The sequence below is a fragment of the Pithys albifrons genome, chromosome 5 (assembly GCF_047495875.1).
Source record: "Pithys albifrons albifrons isolate INPA30051 chromosome 5, PitAlb_v1, whole genome shotgun sequence".
NCBI lineage: Eukaryota > Metazoa > Chordata > Aves > Passeriformes > Thamnophilidae > Pithys > Pithys albifrons.
In genome coordinates this window covers 23,718,728-23,737,930 of record NC_092462.1, presented here as the reverse complement: position 1 = coordinate 23,737,930, position 19,203 = coordinate 23,718,728, and the positions used below count along the sequence as shown (strand labels likewise).

The 19,203-nt window shown below is 42.3% G+C and overlaps 1 protein-coding gene across 4 annotated transcripts; it reads left to right on the top strand.

The window, feature by feature from the left end:
* Positions 1-1,034: 1,034 nt before the first annotated feature.
* TRMT10A (tRNA methyltransferase 10A) lies at positions 1,035-19,050 on the top strand. 4 transcript variants are annotated; one of them, XR_011697885.1, is made up of 9 exons: positions 1,426-1,517; positions 2,456-2,750; positions 3,767-3,929; positions 5,740-5,811; positions 6,282-6,356; positions 7,321-7,470; positions 8,588-8,693; positions 10,062-11,282; positions 19,033-19,050. XR_011697885.1 is itself a non-coding variant. In XM_071555906.1 (8 exons), the coding sequence occupies exons 2-8, from the start codon at positions 2,485-2,487 to the stop codon at positions 10,226-10,228; spliced, it is 999 nt and encodes a 332-aa protein (XP_071412007.1). In that variant the 5' UTR covers positions 1,035-1,400; positions 2,456-2,484; the 3' UTR covers positions 10,229-11,739. The 4 variants fall into 4 exon arrangements, 2 of the variants coding, with proteins under 2 accessions (XP_071412007.1, XP_071412006.1); XR_011697884.1 differs by lacking the exon at positions 19,033-19,050 and adding an exon at positions 12,320-16,245; XM_071555906.1 differs by lacking the exons at positions 1,426-1,517; positions 19,033-19,050 and adding an exon at positions 1,035-1,400 and having other exon boundaries at positions 10,062-11,739.
* The last annotated feature ends 153 nt before the right edge of the window (positions 19,051-19,203 follow it).

The window sequence follows — 19,203 nt, the reverse complement described above, 5'->3', positions numbered from 1 at the left end:
AGAAAGAAAACAAGCAAATGAGCTTATATTGGTAACTCTTCTGCAGCCTTTCAATGACCAAAAAACCAGGAAGGATTCTCCATAGGGACAGTGAAGCACTTGGACTTGCATGATGCTGGCCTGTCAAGTCAGGTATTAATAGTAACATGAGTGAGGTTTTAAATAGACCCTACCAAATGCAAATCTAGCTATTTTTAAAGTCATGCACAGAAGTGGAATCACAAATTAAATCAAATATTACAGCAAATATTAAATTCCAACAGCAGTTAAAAGGTCAGTGTCTTACTATAGCGACACCCTGCAGTTTTCTGACTTTAACACAGCTGTAGGAAACCCAAAACCAGCGCTAAAACTGTAAGAGTGTGTATATCTGGAACCAATGAAACCTGAGATAAACACGGATGCAGATGAAAAGGGTATTATGGTAGCGCACACTCGTGTTTGCTAACTTTGTGTGCCTCGTTAACCAGGGGCAAACAGATACCGACATACTCAGGTTGCCCGAAATATATTGTTCTCACAGAACAAAATCCCAGTCTCCAGAACCGACTCCTCTCACAGGGCAGCATTCTTACATGAAGTTATCTGGAGGCACAAGAACTCTGCTCCTCGCTGGGTATTGACACCGGTGCTTAAAAAGCGCATTGTCGGTGGCCTTTAAAAATAGGAGGCTCTTTGGCGAGCTCCCCTTTTGGGGGGCGGCACTGCCAGGGGCCCTCGGGGCTCGGAATGTGCCCTGAGAAATGGCTCTGGGTAAAAATACCGGGCTGGCCCCTGCGCGAACTCCGCGGTGCCATCAAAACCAGCAGATAAAAATAAGGTTTTCCTCTTTTTCACTGCCCTCACCCCTGCGGATTGCAGCACCCACAGGCTGTGTGTCTGTGTGTCCCCCTGTGTGTGAGGGGGCGTGTCGGCGTGGGGGTGTGTCTGTGTGAGTCTGTGTACGTGCGTGAGTGTGTGTGTGTGTGTGCGTGTGTGTGCGTGCGTGTGTGTGCGTGCGTGTGTGCGTGTGTGTGAGTGTGCGTGTGTGTGCGTGCGTGTGTGTGTGTGTGTGTGTGTGCGTGTGTGTGTGCGTGCGTGTGTGCGTGCGAGTGTGTGTGTGTGTGCGTGTGTGTTCTATGTGTGTGCATGTGTCCGTGTGCCTGTCTCTGTGTGCGTGTGTCTGTGAGGGGGGGAATAAGGAGGGGGGGTGTGTGTCTGAGTGTGTGTGTCTGAGTGTCCGTGTCCCTGTCTGTCTGTCCGTCCGTTTGTCACTGGCTGCAGCACCGCGCCGCCGCCCCCACGTGACCGAAGCCCGATGCCCGCCGGGACCCGTGGGCGTGGCTCACGCGTGCGCGTGGGGGAGCCTCTCGGCTCCGCCCCCTTCCCTGGGCTGGGCGCGCGCGCGGGGCGGCTCGCGGGTACGTGGCGGGCGCGCGCGGGGGCGGGAGGGGCAGCATGGCGGGGCCGGGGCCAGGGCAGCGCTCCCTGGGGCTCGGGCCGGCCCTCTGCGGTCAGGAGGGGCTCACCGCACGTCTGTACGTAGACACGCGTTTGTAGGCATGTATATCTGTACGCGCACGCAGAAGCGTGTGTGTGTCTGCGCCGTGTGCACGCATACAGGTGTACGCGCAGGGCCGGTGCCTGCACGGCCTCGGACGGGCAAACCGCGGGGTGGCCGCCAAAGCGCCGCTGGTTCTCCCGTGCCCTGCGTGTTTCCTGGCTCTGCTGTCTCTGCAGGAGCCGAGGGTGCTTTCCCTGCCTGTTGTACGTGCGCTGTTGTGCGGTGAAGGTGCTACCCTTGGAGAACGATGTGGGTGTGGAGCACAGGGGGGCTGCTGGCATGGACAGACAGTGCAAAGGAGAGAGAGGCTGAAATTGTAATTGGTTTGAACGCAGAATGTTTTGCTGAGTAACTGCTCGTCCCCTCGCTGTGCTTGTTCATTGACAGTGGTAGGTCTTTGACTGTGCAGCATCTTCGGTTTTCAAAAGAAATAAAAATTAGTTTTGAAGTAGTACAGCTCGTTCACAGTTCTTTTTTCCCCCAAAAATGGCTTTAGTGTCTTTAAAATTACATTTCTCTAAGATGCTGCCATAGTTATATCCTAAGAGACCTCTTGAATTTTGTGTACTGATTGTGTACTGGAAAATAGGTTGTGTACACATACTGGTACTGCTATTTTTTTTTTATTTTACATTTGATTCAGTATGATTCCCTACTTTTACACAGTTGTGTTTTCACAAAGTTTTTCATTGGAAACTGTTGACTAGCTGCAGATATAGCAGGCAGAATTTTAGACTATCTGAATGCAGGTATTTTCTATGTTACTGCTTATAGAGACACCAACATAGCCTTGAACAAACAAACAAGGCCTCCTCTTATTTTTCTTTATTCAGGTTTTTGGTAGGTGTTGAGTGATACTTGTTCTATTGAGCTTCTTGTTGGTAGCACTCATACAACTGTTTTGTTTCCTAGAGAATTGGTGAGCAGAAAGCTTTCTCTGAATGAAATACTTAGCACGTACTGAGGAAGAGGTACGAAAATCCAGCCAAAAGCTAATGTCGTCTGAAACGCCAACAGACAGTTCAGAGGTGCCAATGGAAAATACCCTCATCCCTGATGTGGAAGGAAAGGTGAACTCAAGGAACAATGCAGTGGAGAGACAGGAGGCAGGCTCAGACAAAGAGGAATCCCTTCAGCCCATGTCCAAGAGGCAACGGAAGAAGCTATTGAAGCAGAAACAGTGGGAGGAACAAAAAGACCTACGGAGGTATGGTTTGTAAAATATCTTTTTTAGATTCACATGTAATATTTAGTGCTAAGAATAACAATGTGTCAGCAGAATTTGCTTGTAAATTGCTTTAGCAAATCAAGGCAGTTGAACCAGTTTTCTCCCACACCAGGTTTAAAGCAGTAGCCGCAGGCTACTCCATCTGCACTTGAAGAGGCTGTAAAGGTAAGCATCCTTCTTCCTACTAGAAGTGTTCTGCTGCTTGGAGAGGATGTCAGGAGGGATTCAAATATGCATGCTTTTGATTTGTCAGAAGGGAGAGAGAACCTGTGGCCGTGTTCCCTTCTGAATGGGCTGTGTCCTTTCCCTGGTACTGTCAGACTTCGTGAATCTTACAAAGACAATGAATAAAAGCAATTACTTTTGACACATGAAGTGCAGTGCTATACGTTATGTTGACTTACAAACTGTTAGAATAATTTTGAAAGATGATGAACTTTTGTTTTATTGTGTTGAGAGAAAGTGTGTCTGCAAATGACCTGATGGTGGTTTATCCTTATCCTGCTGACTGCAAGGTGTTCCTTCCCAAGACAGTGGCTCTTGGGGTCTCCAAAATTTGATCTCCCAACTGCCCGCTCTCCTCAGGAGATGGGAAAAGGAACAGTTGCTTCAGAAACCTTTTGAAAAACTGTTCAGTGAAACAGGATATAAATTGCCTTCCACATTCTGATTCCAATACTGTAATTTTTGTCAACCTTTTTGATTAGTTCTGTTACAAGACTTGACTCAGAGCACCCTTAAATCCATGAGACTCCCAGTATTAAGTTCATTGCCTTTGTGTCAGAGGTCTCTCTTTATAGGTATATACAGAACATCAGAAAGATGGGAGAGTGTTTCATACTGGTCTCAGCCTAACACAAATCCAGACAACAAGTTTAAACTACCAAAGTCACAGGACAACCACCTTGGTCCTAGAAATCTGCATTTGTGTGCGTAACGTGTACCTCAGTGGATTTGGCAGCACTTTTTGAGAATTGATTTGTTTGTTTATTTAGACAGAAACGAAAAGAAAAACGCCAAAAAAGAAAACTAGAGCGTCAGTCAAAACTGGATTCCGGTAATGAAGGGAATGACAGAAAGTGCATGCGCAGGGAAGTTGTTCCTAGCACGCTTCGCCTCATTGTGGACTGCAGCTTTGATGACCTGATGGCGTTAAAGGTAAAAGGAGCTTACTCATCGTTGAAAGATTCTCCAGTGACAGTGTTGATGCAATGTCAGAGCACAAAAACTAGAGAGCTGCTTGCAGGGCACAGGTAGCAGGTTTCAGATTGTGGCCCATCCCAGATGTGCTTATGTCAGTTGCTGAGATTTTTAGGCTTTGGACCATAATTTATATAAGTGTTCCAGAGATTTTGTTTGCCTTCACAGGCATGTGGTAAGTTGATTTGATTCCAAGAGCAGAAACGTAGAAAGTTTGTGCCAGGTGTTCATCATGACATTGGATGGAGTTCTGCCTCAAAATGGTTTTGCTGAAGAGGCTGCAAATGCCACATCCAGTTACTTTCTCTTTGGAAGTGGTCATGAGGATCCCAACCCTCTTAGTAAGTATCTGTGGAAATTAAGATTTTTGAGTATTATGAGGATACCGGGCTTGTTCTTACAGTCACACGAGAGGTAGTTGGGACAGGAGGATGTTCTTCAGCCCATCCCCTACATTTATCTTGCGTAAGGATGAAAGAACAGGTGAAATGATCGCAGGATAGATAAATATGGGAAAGATCAGCAGGATACCCAGCCATGGGTCAACATGCTTGGTGAGGTGTTTTTAGAATAAAGCAGTTCTAAGCCTTTGGTTTCTGAGGCAGACCTCATGCCCTGAGCTCCTGAGCCCCTCTGCTGCTGCCAGGAGCTTCACTGCCCTGTAAGAACTTGAATTCAAGCTTTGCAAAGCCCACCTGACAGCTTGGTGAGTGTAATGCAGAGCCATGTATAGCACCAATGGGGCCTAGTGCTGCTCACCACAAAACTTTGGGGGAGCTCCAGATGGCGTTTTGGAGCTTGGTTCCCTGAGGAGCCTTTCAGCTGTGCCCCAGAAGGTAGCAGAGGTCTCCCTTGATAGTTTCAGAGATTCCAGCTGGATGTTTTCTGCTGGCTTCATCTCTTGTGAAACACATTTCCTTCCTTGGTCAGGCAGAACCCCTGTTAGGCCTGATACAAAAACTGGTACTTCTACAGGTGTTTAGGAAGGGTAAAGCACTGGAGGTGACGATGGTTGTGGTCTTTACTGGTGAGGTTAATTAGAGGCTTTCTCCAGTGTCTGTAAAACTTGAGTTGCAATATTCTGACAAGTCTGGTTTAATTGAAATCCTTTGGAGATGTCAAAATATCAAAGCAATATAATGATGTTTCCTTCTAAAATGGGAATTGATTACATTTACAAAACACCGCTTTTGGGACACTGAGAATATAACTGTGTAATGTAACTTACAAAAGCCATCACTGGCTCAAAAATAAGTCTGCTACATTTTAAGTAGTAATAGTTTAGCTGTTTAAAAGATGTCAGGTCAGCCCATAGATTATTTGCATTGTTCTAGGGTTCTTCAGGATAATTATGCACAATTTTCTTAAATATAAAATGTATATTCTCAGGATTTTCCCATGAGTTAAAGACTGAGTATTGTCACAATGATAAATCTGTTTGATTCTTCCGATTAATTTTATATATTATTACATGTAATTAAATCCCTGTGATGTTTGGTTTAGGTTTTTCTCCTACAATAATGCAAATCACATGCACAGAGGTGTCTAAGTACACTTGTATGGAAGAATGTGTGTGTTTCCTTGCCAGCATAATCTTTGCACAGTGGCTGTTTTTTCTGTCAGGATCTGATGTCCACACTCTTTCAATAGTCACTTTTGCCAGTTAAAAGCTTCCTTTTCTCTCTTTAGCTTCTGACTGTTTCATAGTAAAGCATTTTGTGATGGTCTGTATGAAGGACTTATTAAAACCAAATTATGTTGTGTACAGGATATTAAGAAGCTTCACAAGCAGATTCAGAGATGTTATGCAGAAAACCGCAAGGCATTCCATCCTGTGCAGGTATGTTTAAACAATCTGACTGCTGCCATGTACCACACATACCAGAAGTGGTAAGAACTGTCACAGAAAAATAATTATTTGAGCTGTCTTTTTTTAGTTAAAAAATCACTTCTATTTTAACAGATTAAATTCCAACCCATGTTATAAAAATTCCCGTATATATGAAAAAGTATTTGCGTGCAGGTGAACAGTGCCAGATGCTGGTGTGTGCCACTAAGATACTGCTGATACTCATTTTTATCTGTGTCAGTTTAAAAAAGAAGTGAATGCAAATGTGTATTTGTCTTTTAAATGTATCACTAATTGTACGAGTATGGTCCTAGTACCACTTCATCTAAAAAATATTAAGAGATTTAGCTAATAGTTAAGGGTAGAAGAAGTCTTATATAGCTAAGAGTAAAAAGAGTTGAAACAGATTGTGGCATATTAACATTTCTGAATCTTGTACCACTTGTTTGTTCTGTTTGAAGTTTTACTTGACCAGCCATGGGGGACAGTTGAAAAGCAACATGAATGAAAATGACAAAGGATGGGTGAACTGGAAGGTAAGTGAGTATTCTGTAAAAAGGGAAAACAGGCTTGATTGTAGTTGCTAACTAGATTGTTAATTGTGAAAGACATGTGGCTTTTCCACATGAGTTTTTCTAAGACATGAAAGCAATATCATATTGGAAATAGTGTGGCTCTTTCTGCTTTTAATTGATTTAACTTGAATATGCCAAAGACTGCTTGTCTTGAATCTAGACTTAATTTTTCTTGAAAAACTACACACATCCATTTTCACCTGTTTTTATTGAACAAATTCCATTCTCTAAAAGACTAAGCAAGACTTGATTTAGGCAGTTCTGGCAGTCGTCTGTCTTTACAATGCTCTTTTTTCGTTGGCCAGCTTTGAAGTCATGATGTGATTCTCTTGTCTGCATCTTCACTTTCATCACATTGCCTCTCAGTATTGAAGTGCTCTTTATAGAAGTAGCTTGACTTATGGTCAAACTCGTGGGTTGTCCTTGCAACTCCCTGTTAAACCACTATTCCAACAACTTCCAAGGAAGGGCACTTTGCATAAATGAAAATAGTCCTATTTTCAGCATTTATTGTGCAATAGCTCCTTGGCAAGAGCATAGCATAAACCTCTCTTAACAGACAATTAATGTTAACTAAGCATTTACTTCTGGTTTCACTCTTTTAGAAAGGTGGTCTTGAAAATTATGTGGATCCCTAGGAGAAATATGGTAACATTTGAAGGGAATCACAAGAATTAAAGAATTTGTAAGGTTCTTTGTGCGTTTCAGAAAATTTCCCGTTGATATTTACAAGTCAGTGCTATAGGGACTGGATTGTTTATACAGAAATGAATCTGCTCTGTACTACATCCTTAAACATGAATGACGGATGTGGAATGACCACAGTATTATTGGATTCATTTTTGCTGGTCCCATCTTGGGTCTGTACAACTTGGCCAGCAATTCATCAGTTGAATGTAACTTCTTTTAACTCCCTTTTTTTGAGGATATCCAAATTAGAACAGAGCACTATAGTGAGCTAATTAAGAAAGAAGACCTAGTATATCTCACCTCAGATTCCCCGGATGTTCTCAGAGAGCTTGATGAGAAGAAAGCCTATGTGATTGGAGGACTGGTGGATCACAATCATCACAAGGTAAACTGTGGATCTGTTTCTTTACAGCTTTTTTTTTTTTTTGCACCTTATTTGAATAAACACTGTTCATGTGTAGACTAACGAATTAAATAATAAGAAAACTTATTCAAAAAAAGGCGTCAAAAATTTTTTGAAGAAATGTGGAAAAAGCTCTTGGTGTTAGCAGTGGCTTGTGTTCCAGAGTGCAGTTATGCTGAGATTTTTTTTTATTTTATTTTTTCTTTTTAATTACGGGAATGGAATTAATAACACTGCTCAGCTTACTGAGAGCCATAGTTTCAGACAGAGGGTTTGGTTTCCATTAATGCACTTGTGAGTGCGTGTGCATATTTGGATGCCCACATGTCCAAATATAGATGAACAGCAGCACTTCCATCTTGGGTGTCCTTTTTTAATAAGTTTGCTTCTCAGGAGAACTTGGCTGAGTAACACACATGCTTCAGGGATCTAGTTCCATACCTGTACATGGGATTGGGCTGTATGTAGCTGGAATGTCATAGAGAATGCAGCTGGGAAATTAAAGTGCTGTTACTGCTTTAGTATTTTGATAAGATGCTAAAAACGGGATGTTTCTTCGACTGCGCCAAATGATACTTCAGCAGTTAGTCCAAGTGAAAGGCTAGGAGAGAGCTGAAGCAGATCCTTTATACAGGCATTAGGATATAAAGAGTTTAAACAATTTTAAAGAGTCTTTTTTTGAGCACAGGAGTTGTCAGGTATGAGAAAGCAGGCACGTTTCTTCATCCTTTACTCTTCCTTTGAAAAACTATGCAGTGACTGCAACCTGAGTAACTTTGTACTTAAGCATAAGCTCACCTTTAAAACAGGCTATGGCTGACTCCTTCTAGAGCTGCAGCTCCACAAAGTTTTATTTACAATCCTTTATTCTACAGGTCACATTGTTACACATATACAAGGTAGTGAGTTTTCCAAAAGGTAGCCCTTTTGAGGCAGGTACTGTTTAACCAGGGAAAGTTTCTTTTTGCAACTCTATTCTGAAGCAAGATTGTACAGCACTGGCATAACTCTTGCCAGAAAATTATACTTGTAATAAATCTGCCTGGGCTGATCCAAAATGGTGATTCTGAATCCACTCATTTTTGTGTCTTTCCCACAGGGAATAACTTACAAAAAAGCTGTAGAGCAGGGAATTGGTCATGCACAGCTCCCACTGGGAAATTTTGTCAAGATGAACAGTCGGAAAGTGTTAGCTGTCAATCATGGTAAGTTTTAAATAATAAATTAATAACATTATTGTAGAATATACTTACAATATTCACAGTTTGAACCCTCAAATTGTGCACTGTAGTGCAGATACCTCAACCTTGGTTTAGTATATCGGTATTTATTGAATCTGGTTGCCTTTGGGATATAGTAATTGACCTGGCCTTCAGATATTCTAGGTATGGTTAAATGTAAATGATGGTGCCTTAGCCACTTAGGAGTGCACCTCCTATACTGCTGGCTTTTCCCATGAATACTTGTGGCATTATTACCATCTTGATCTTGTTTCCAGGATTAATGTATAAGTGAGTAAAATGTTGGAAACCATCCCATGTATTTTATGCCAGGGGAGCATAAATGTTTGTAATGTTTTCACCAATTTGGACAGCTTTGTTCAGCACTGACTGCCTCAGTACCTGTTGATTCGCCTCAGTTGGTATCAGCAGTACTCAGTCTGCTAAGCTCCCATAACTTATTTTTACCTGGTTTCCTGGTTTTGATTGAAGTATTCAATTGCTTAACCAAGTCTGGAATCCAACTTCTTTTAAACTTTCAGTTTTGTTACTAGATTATCTTTCAGTGTTATTAAACAAAAATACATGTAAAATGGAGCATTGTCAGACCTTTATGGAAATTTTTGACATGGTGTCAAAGGCTTTTTTATGGCCCACAGCACATTATTTTATTTCACCTTACCTTGCTTGTTTCCAAGTTTATTTTTTTCATGTAACACATTGCTTGATGATTACTTTGTTTTCTTAAAGTGATGTTGATGGTGAGGTGTATATTTGCATGATAATAAAGACTATATTTAAACATGGAGGAGAATATAGTATATCACTGGATCTAAAATTATCAAACTGCATATATTTGTAAGATTTTACATATTTGTAAAACTTGAGCTTTAACTGTTTCTTTATATAGAAAGAAAAAAAGCTAATTATAGCAGTTTTTAGGAAGACTTGGACTGTCTGTGCATAAAGGAGGGGTCAGAATCTTTGTTGAAGTGTATCCACAGCTGTATTCCCATCAAACATGGGAAGGCATTGTTGCCTGTATAGAAGGCACTGGTGAGAGCTGAAGTATTGGGGAGGACACTTCTCTCAGTCTCTGAGAAAAATTAATTTCAGCTGAAGCTGCTGCAGAAAAGCACTGCCATAGGTACTGTCACTCAACTGGAGACTCAGATCATGCTTGGCTTTAGGCTGCAGCAGTAGCAGAATTGCTTTGCTGTCCCTTCAGCTCACTCTGAAGATGCCACAACAGAATGCACATAAGCATCTGTAAAGATGGATTTGAGGTGTGTTTCTGTCAGCAGTTCACTTACCTCCCTGTAAGAGATCTGATGAGCTTTCTTGATATTGCAGTGTTTGAGATCATCCTTGCATACCTGGAGAAGAGAGACTGGAAGGAGGCCTTTTTCAGTGTCCTGCCACAGAGAAAAGGGGCTGTTCCTTTGGGAGAAGCCAATGATTTGTCCAAACATGCTCTGTCTGGAAAAGAAGATGAAGACAATGACTCGGACAGCGACTAGGCTTCAGAATGAGATGATGGGAAAGATGAGACACCAGTTCATGGGATAAGTCTGGGAGATGAAGTAGTTACGCTCCAAAGACCATCTGGTGTCTTTGTAATACTGAATTGTCTCAGTACTCAGTAGTTCCATAGGTTGCCTAAAGCTGTTTCTGTACAGGAAGGGTAAAATTAGATGCAGTATTTTACCCTGAAACTTCAATATTAATAGCTTTAAAAACAAAAATGGATGACAAATGCAGTATTTATTTTTTTCCAAAGGAAACTGTATATTTTAATTTTTTTAGTATTATTTTTTTATACATGTAAAGTTGGGTGTAATAGCCAAGACCATTAGTAGTTACTATTTTAATGTATACATTCTTCTCCATTTCTGCTCTTTCTCCAAAGAAATGAATGACAAGCCTTCCTCTGACTCCAAAATCTGCACCACTAGTGCCTGTTCCAGAGTGTGCACGAACACTCAAACCAAACAAACAAATATTGTAATTTTCCTGACCTTCCCAACAGACAATCAAAATCACCTGAACTGCCCCAGTTTGTAAATCAGATTTAATTAGGTGAGGTTGATGGATGAAATATGATGTGGGATTAAGCCAATGCTTTATACTTGAGCTTGAGTGGGATGGGTGCAAATCATGTGCAAGTCGGGGAGATGCAAGTCATGTGCAAGTCATGTGCCTTGTTTGGCACACTGAGAATGTTGACTTGAGGTGACACAATCATTTTTGATTATTTCTTCATCTCCTTAGCAAAATTTGTCACACATCTTCAGAACAATCCCAGGGGACAGGAACTCTTCCTTATAAGTCACTTATTCAAAATCAGTATTTCTATTTATTCACATGATTCACTTTGTACTCTTTTTCCGTTAAAAAAACAGGTCATAATCTTAGTCTTGGCTGGATGTTCTGTTTCAGCTTATTTCTAGCTGACTTCGGTGCTTCCGCAAAGTAGCAAAGTGGACACCTTTGAAGAGAGGCTTCACTTCAGCCCCACGAGCCTACCCCATCTCTTTCTTCTCCAGAGACTAACCAGGTGGCTGCAGTGCCTGTGTAAGTACAGCTTTCACACAGGTTGACTGTAGAGCCTGAGGACGTGGCATCCTAATTGTTCATCTCTGCTGAGCTAGAATCAGAGGGCTGACTCAAGTATGACAGGGCTTGTGTTCATTTTTCTTCCCCTCTTTGTTTCTGCTTTCAAGTGGAGACTGGAAGTGGGATCCCTACAGGTCCCTATGGTCTGTAAAGGATTGGCAACCAACTGGTTGTGACTTACATACTTAGTGCACTTCTCTCTTTACTTTCTAAATGACTAGAGGAAACTTTTCTCCTGTTAATATGGATTGTGGTTTGTTGGTGGAGTACTGTGAGGGCATTTTTTAGGCTTTGTAAAATGATTGCTTTGTTCCAGAAACTAGATCAGCCTTTTCATAAAAGCATTGCTGTGATTATTTCTGTAACAAAAGAGGCAGCATAAGTATACCCAGCATGTATTACACTGATTCCCTGATTGAAATGTGTAAAGCAGTGAAAATGCTCGGAGTTACACTTTTACAGCTGAGGTTTTGTGTGTTAATGCACACAGCTCCTATTAAATCTGATCTAAGATTCCTAATCTGTTCAAGATTTCCTTAAGGCCATTTCATACATGTGTGTCATTTACTCAGGCTTCAGAGTGCAGGAGCAAATTGCATAGACAAACTGGGGACTTGGGAGATGTGCTGATAGAATTGCTGTGCCTATGGAATTGTGCAGCTTATAACACAGCCTATCTTACATCACACACACTCATGCACATGCAGTTGTTTTTAAATTAAGCTGTTGAAATCTGAAGCTTACCTGTCTATGGAGACATGGAAGACAAAGATGGTCTGGTATGTTACTCTTCAAAGGCTGCTCATGCTAACTCCACAATGTCACAACAGCTTGGTGGCCATCGGTTGCCTTGTCTCAGTCACCTGGTCCTCCTGTCCCCACTGGTGCCTCAGCCACTAGTTGGTGGTGCTGCTGTTTACCTGTTCTCTGTGCTAACCTAATCACGTCCTTTGAAGCTGAAGTTCATGCCTCTTGTCACAAACTTGTCTCTGCAGGATGCTGTCCTTGGGATGTGTTCACTGGTCAGGGGGAGCACTAAACAAGTAGAGTGAGATTTTGATGGGCACAGCCCTCTGACTGCCGCCACCTTTTCAGGCAGAAAAAGGAAGTGTGTGAATGGTGGAAGCAAGCACTGGGAGTCTGGTCGGAATACAGATAAATTGTCCAACAAGACTGGGATCAGCTTGGGGAAGCTAAAGCCCTAATGAAATTACGTCTGGCCAGGCATGTCAAGGGCAACAAGAAAAGCTTCTATAGGTACATCAGCAGTAAAAGGAAGACTAGGCAAAATGCAGGCTTCTCTGAAGGAAACAGGAGACCTGGTTACCTGGGATATGGAGAAGACTGAGAGGTCCTCAACTTTTTTGCCCATGAGACATGATGAGAAGCAACCGTGGGTCACAAAAGAACTGATGGCTAAGCCACTATCCATCATATATGAGAAGTCATGGCAGTCTGGTGAAGTTCCCACTGACTGGAAAGGGGGAAACATAACCCTCACTTCTAAAAAGGGAAAAAAGGAAGACACGAGGAAGTACAAGGCTGTCCAGGCTCACCTTAGTGCCTGGCAAGGTCATGGAGCAGATGCTCCTGAAATCTGTGCTAAAACATGGAAAATAAGGAAGTGATTGGTGGCAATCAACATGTAAGGGCATATTGTGCCTGACACATTCATTGGCCTTCTACAGTGAGATTAGTGTTGGTGGGTAAGGGAAGGGTGACTCATGTAATCTACATGGACTTGTGCAAAACATTTGACACTGTCCTGCATGACTTACTTGTCTCTAAATTGGAGAGACATGGATTTGATCAATAGATCACTTGGTGGATAAGAAATTGGTTGGATGGTGGCACTCAGTTGCAGTCAGTGACAGTGTCCAGGTGAAAACCAGTGATGTGGCATTCCTCAGGGGTCAGAGATGGGATGGGTGCTGTTTAACATGTTTGGGGACATGGACAGTGGGATTGAGGGCATGGTCAGCAAGTCTGCCAATGACCGCAATCTGTGTGGTGTGGTCAACACATTGTAGGGAAGAGGTACAAGCCAGAGGGACCTTAACAGACTTGAGAGGTGGGCCCATGCAAACCTCATGAAGTTCAACTAAGCCAAATGCATGTTCTGTGTGTACTTCGGAACAATCCAAAGCCCAAATACAGGCTGGACAGAGAACGGATTGAGAGGAGCCCTGAGGAGGAAGACTTGCAGGGTATTGGTCAATGAGAAGCTCAACATGTCTTGGCAACGTGTGCTTGCAGCCCAGAAAGCCAACCATGTCCTGGGCTGCATCACAAGAAGCATGGTCAGCAGGTTGAGAGAGGTGATTCTCCCACTCTGCTCCACCCTGGTGAGACCCCACCTGGAGTACTGCAGAGTAAAGTGCCCCTTTTCGTTCTGATTGCAGGCTAAAATCAGTCAGTAAATTGCTTTGAATATCTGAGCTTTTTCTTTCTACCTATTTATCTTGGTGATACCTGACAGCCATTTTTGACCTAAAGATATGCTGGTGCTGGGATTGAAGCTTCCTCCACTGACCCTTGTACAGTGATGTGCACAGAAAAGGTGAAGTAGGATTGAAAAGGAAAGCCAAGAGAGCTCTATAGGCAGCACATACCCACTGGTTTTGGAGGTCACAAAATATACTTTTGATTTTTTTTCATTTTGGATTTACATATTGCATGCAAGTTATGGCACGGTTTAGCACTCTGGTGTTCTAGCTTGTGGCATGTTGTCTAAGAAAGTACGTTTATTCCTTATTGTCAGTCTACAGACCTGGCTGTATTTTGCTCAGTATTTTCAAGGTGGACACACTTGCATATTTCAGGCATGACCAACTAATGCATACACTGTAAGCAGAGACAAATTACTGTTTTATAATAGAAAAAAACAGGGAATTAATTTCTGAAAACAGAAATACTTGCATAGAGTGCTCTGAGGTAGTTCTTAAAGATCCTTAGTTGAACCAGCTTCAGTTGTAGAAAGTTAAAAAACTGTAGAAAAACATGCAGGGAAGTTCTCTGCTTCACTCTGCTCTCTTTGTGGAAGATCAGCTCCAACATGCTTGTCCAACCAGGCCTTACACACCATCTCCAAGCAATCTTCAAGCAATTTTTGCTATCTGTGCCCAGAGAAATTTTTTTCTGAAGTGTAATTTGAATCTTCTTTGTTTCAGTTTAGATAGATTTGTTCCCTGGCCAGGGTGGAGTTGAAGAATAGGAATTAAAAAGAGAAGCTTTACAGAAACTCTGGAATATGATCCCTGTTTCACCACCAGGCGTCATTGCTGTGCTTAGGAAACCCCTGATTTTCATTACTAAGTGTTGTAAAGTTTTGGGTATTGCCAGAACTATTGCTTAGCAATCCTAAGCAGCTGATGAACAGCAGAATAAATCCAGAGGTCTTTACACCTGTCTAGTAAAGCATTTGGAGGGCAATAAAGAAGTTATGGCTCAACGAATCTGAACAAAAAGTCTCAGAAGCAGAAAATACGAAGGGGATGTGGCAGAAAGTCAAACCTTCAGGCTGAAATGGGCAGACTTGCTCTTAGTGGTATGCACTGGGGAGGTCACAACAAGGTGCCATTAGTAAGCCTGTTGCCTCGTTCCCTTCCCACTGAGCCTCAGCCCCCCTGGTTATGAATGGGACATAACAGAGATAACAGATTTCTGAAGTCAGGAACCCCAGGAGCATTCATCTGCATCTGTGTTATGGCAGTTTCTCAAACACTGCATTATTGCAGGTTAGTATACTATCCCCCTGCTTGTCTTTTCCTGGATTCAGGTTAATTTATATTTGATTTGGTTTCCACATGTCCCATGTCATACATTCTGATCCACCCTATGCTTGCTTATGGAGCAGTAGTGTTTGATTCTACACACAACTCTGCAGGAAGGTGCCTGAATTATTTGAGTGGAAAACAGTCTGAGCACCCCCATCTTAGAGGCTTTTGGCCAAGAAGTTGATCACTGGTGATATTTTTGCAGTGCAAGCTGGCATGCTGCACAGGGATGGAGCTGCTGAGGGGACCACAATGACCAGTCCATATCACCACCTGGGCTCAGGGCAGTCTTGGGGCAGTGTGACTGCCAGCTGCAGGAGTGCAGGTTGTGGCATGCCTAAAATCCTTAGAGCTTGAGGATAATCTCTGGGACACTTGAAAAGTTCCAGAATTTCTTTGATTTAAACAGAACTTTATGTCATTCAGGCGGTATTGTAGATCACGCTGAAAATCAAGATTCACCACTCAGTTATTGTTGCTGGTTCATATTATTGTAAAGTATCCATTTACTCTGCAGGAGGTTTTAAAATAAGCTTTGAGTAAGCACATATTCTTCTTGCCATAAGTTACTCCAAAAAGCAGAGATGGACTTTGACCCATCTTTAAAATGTGAAGCTTAATTGTCTCTCTTTCAAGGTGTCTTGTGTTAGGTGGAACAACAGCATCTACTACTGACAGTCCTAAAGCCAAAATAATAAAATGTTTGATTCATATTGATTCCCTTTTGCTCCATTTTTACTTTAAGTAGTGTAAGTACTTTAAGTAGTGTAAGTGCTTTTTTCCTTGTTTGCCTTACCTGACTGTGGTATTTTCAGAGACCTAAAAGGAAGAAAAGGCATTATTTAAAGAAGGGGTGTTCATACTTGGTTCAGTACTCTCCTTATTTTCCTCTTTGAATTCTTTTAATACTTGCTCTAAACTCACAAACTTTCAGAACCACTGTTTGGCTGATTTGTAGTTTCCACCTTTGGCTTTTGTTCTTCAGCTTACTAAAGTGAATAAGACATTGTCCTGTGAGCAATTGACTTATTTTCTGTGTGTTTTGGAAAGGTGTTTATGTCTGGATATCTTTGTTCATGTTCTCACAAAACTGGATGTCATCATCCTGTATGTACTTAATTCAGCTCCATTGCCTTGACATGCACATTTGTACAATATTCAGATATGATCCTGTGCTTTTTGAAGAGCTTAACCTGCCTTGCTTGCTGGTGCTTAATCTTACCTGTTGCTCAGTTTTATCTCTGTTCTTCAATACTAATGAGCACCTGCAGTGTTTTGTGTACCTAATCTTTCGGATACCCTTAAGTGTCCAGGTGGAAAAATACAAAGGGGTTGGAGCAGTGACAGCTTCTGTACTGTGTAGGATGGGATTTTGGAGATGTATTTTTCCTACCTACAACTGACATATGGATCCCAGAGGTGAATTTTTTTTGTTACCAAGTTCTGTACAAGTTACTCATAAAGAGTAACTTGAAAATTGCTATTACACAGTAGGAAGAAATGCCGAATTTTCAATTTAAACAGAAGGCTTGTCTTTTAACAGCTAAATCACTGCCTGAAAAGAAACATGCATGTAGCTTGGTAAGCTTAAAAATTAGCAGTGTAGGTAAGTAAAAAGTAACCTGTTTTTTTTTAAATGCTTAAGTTATAAAGCAAATCTGCATTTTATAATTTGCAGAGCAGAATGTATAGTTGCCACTAAAATCTGTGATACATAACTGCCCTTAAAGCCTTTTTTCTGTAACGAGTTAAGTCAATTGAGTTGTGGTTAAAATATTCTCCTGTTAAATTGCATCAGGTTCAGTGCAGAACAACTAATTTTATGTTAAAAGAAGGCTGTTTCAGTATCCCTTCACTCTTTCTACATGGAGTCAATATCATGCATTGCTTCAGGAAAGCAAGAGATGCAAGGCTGCTCAGCCATGGTAGGAGTGATTAGCCGGTCATACTGCCTTTGAAGTGTCAGTAAAGAAGAACCACCTTCCTCTCTAAGTGTCTTGTAGCCAGAAACCATGGCTATGGCTACAGTCTGCTGAGCATGGTCAGTGTTTCATGTCCTTTGCCCAAGTTACAGTCCCCAAGTAAAGATGACCTGGAGTTGCATGAGCAGCTCTTTGTCCATTGCTTCTAACTTTTGTGTGCAAGCTCACCAGCCATGATCACTCTCAACATGTTCTTTTTCTTCTGCCTCTGACACAACTTTTCAGTGGAGTCTGCTGAGATTAATGAATCACTAGAGAACATTAGTCCATCATGTTCAGTTGGATAAAGTGAGATAAAAAGCTGATAAAGGAATTATTTCTCATATTCCATAGCATCATGGGATATCTTGAGTTGGAATGGACCTGTATTGAAGTCCAACTCCTGGACCTGCACGGGACAGCCCCAAAAGCCACACTATGTGTGTGAGAGTATCATCCAAATGCTTCTTGAACTCTGCAAGGCTTGGTGCTGTGACCACTGCCCTAGAAAGCCTGTTCCAGTACCCAACCACCCTCTGTGTGAAAAACCTTTTCCTAATACACAGCCCGAACCTTCCCTGACACAGCTCCATGCCATTGCCTCAAGCTGTCACTGGACACCAGAAAGAAAGGATTTTAATTGCATGAGAAGGAATACAACGAGTAGATAAGCATAAAAAGACTTCTCTTCATAATGAACTGTTCTGAAAGGGGAGAGGATCACTTAAGTATTATTTGGCAAGTATTTGAGCAAAGGGTTGAGTCAGTGCACCTGTGCCAGCAAGTCACAAAGGGGTGGAACTGTAGATTCCCTGTGTTTAAGGGCCACTGTACACCTCAAACTGGAGCCTCGCCCTCACTGTCTTTAGGAGTTGGGCAGAACAAGGCAAATAAGCTTTTGCAACATAGTTATGTAAGTTAGCTCATGCTTCACTGGCAGCATGTGCAGTCCCTTCTATTGCCTTCTTCCTAAAGACTATGCCACCTAGCCCAGCACATGCTGCAGACAGGATCCAGTGTCCAGTGTTCCCAGCGAAGAGCACCCACTCTGGCCAAAGGACATGGTTTCCAGATGGCTAAAGATCATGGCCTTGATATGCATATAGCTAAAGAGACGAAGAAAGTTTTGAGAGGAATTCAGGGGGATTACAAGGATGTTGTGAGTTTTTGGCAGGGAGAAAATCAGAAGGGCCAAAGTCCAAATAGAATTTAATCTGACTACTGCCATAAAAGACAATAAAAATGTTTCTATAAATACATTAACTGGAGCAGGACCCCAACATGCATAATGGTGACTTGGGAAGACAAATGCCATCACTCCAGTCGTCCCCACCTTCCTCTTTCTTCCCTCACTCTATATACTGAGCATGATGTCATGTGGTCTGGAATATCCCTTTGGTCAGTTCGGGTCACCCATCCCTACTGCGTCTCTTCCCCACCTCCTGTTCACACCCAACTTCCTTGCCAGCGTGACAGTAACAAAAGCAGAAAAGGCCCTGGCTCTGTGTGAGCCCTGCTCAGCAATAACTAAACCAGCTCTATATTAATCCTGTGTTCAGCAAAAATCCAAAACACAGCCCCATACCAGCCACTGGGAAGAGAACTAACGCTACCCCAGCCAAAATCAGCACAAAGGTTCAACAAGGCCAAGTTCCAGGACCTCCACTTGGGTCAAAACCAACCCATGCAGCACTGCAGGCTGAGGGCAGAGTGGCTGGAAAGCTGCCTGGAGGAAAAGGAGCTGGGGGTTCTGGTCAACAGCAGCTGAGCGTGAGCCAGTGTGTGCCCAGGTGGGTAAGAAGGCCAATGGCATCCGGGCTTGAACAGTGTGGCCAGGCAGGGCTAGGGAAGTGAAATACCTCTTCTTGAATTAATTACAGTCACATAGGTAAACATGAGAGAGTGCTATACTTAAAAAATTACTAGTAAGATTTATGCAACATTTTATCTTTTTTTTGCTTGTTTCTGAAGGAAAATTCTTGATTTTGGAATGCTGGACATAATTTACAAAAGAAGACCTCAGCAAAGACATGCAGTGCTGACCTCCACTCAATCCCTTCCCCCAGCATGTTGTGCCAGGAGAGGGAAGGTGTGTGAGCATGTGAGCAATGATAAGGGCCTACCGTTGTGGATGTTATGAAA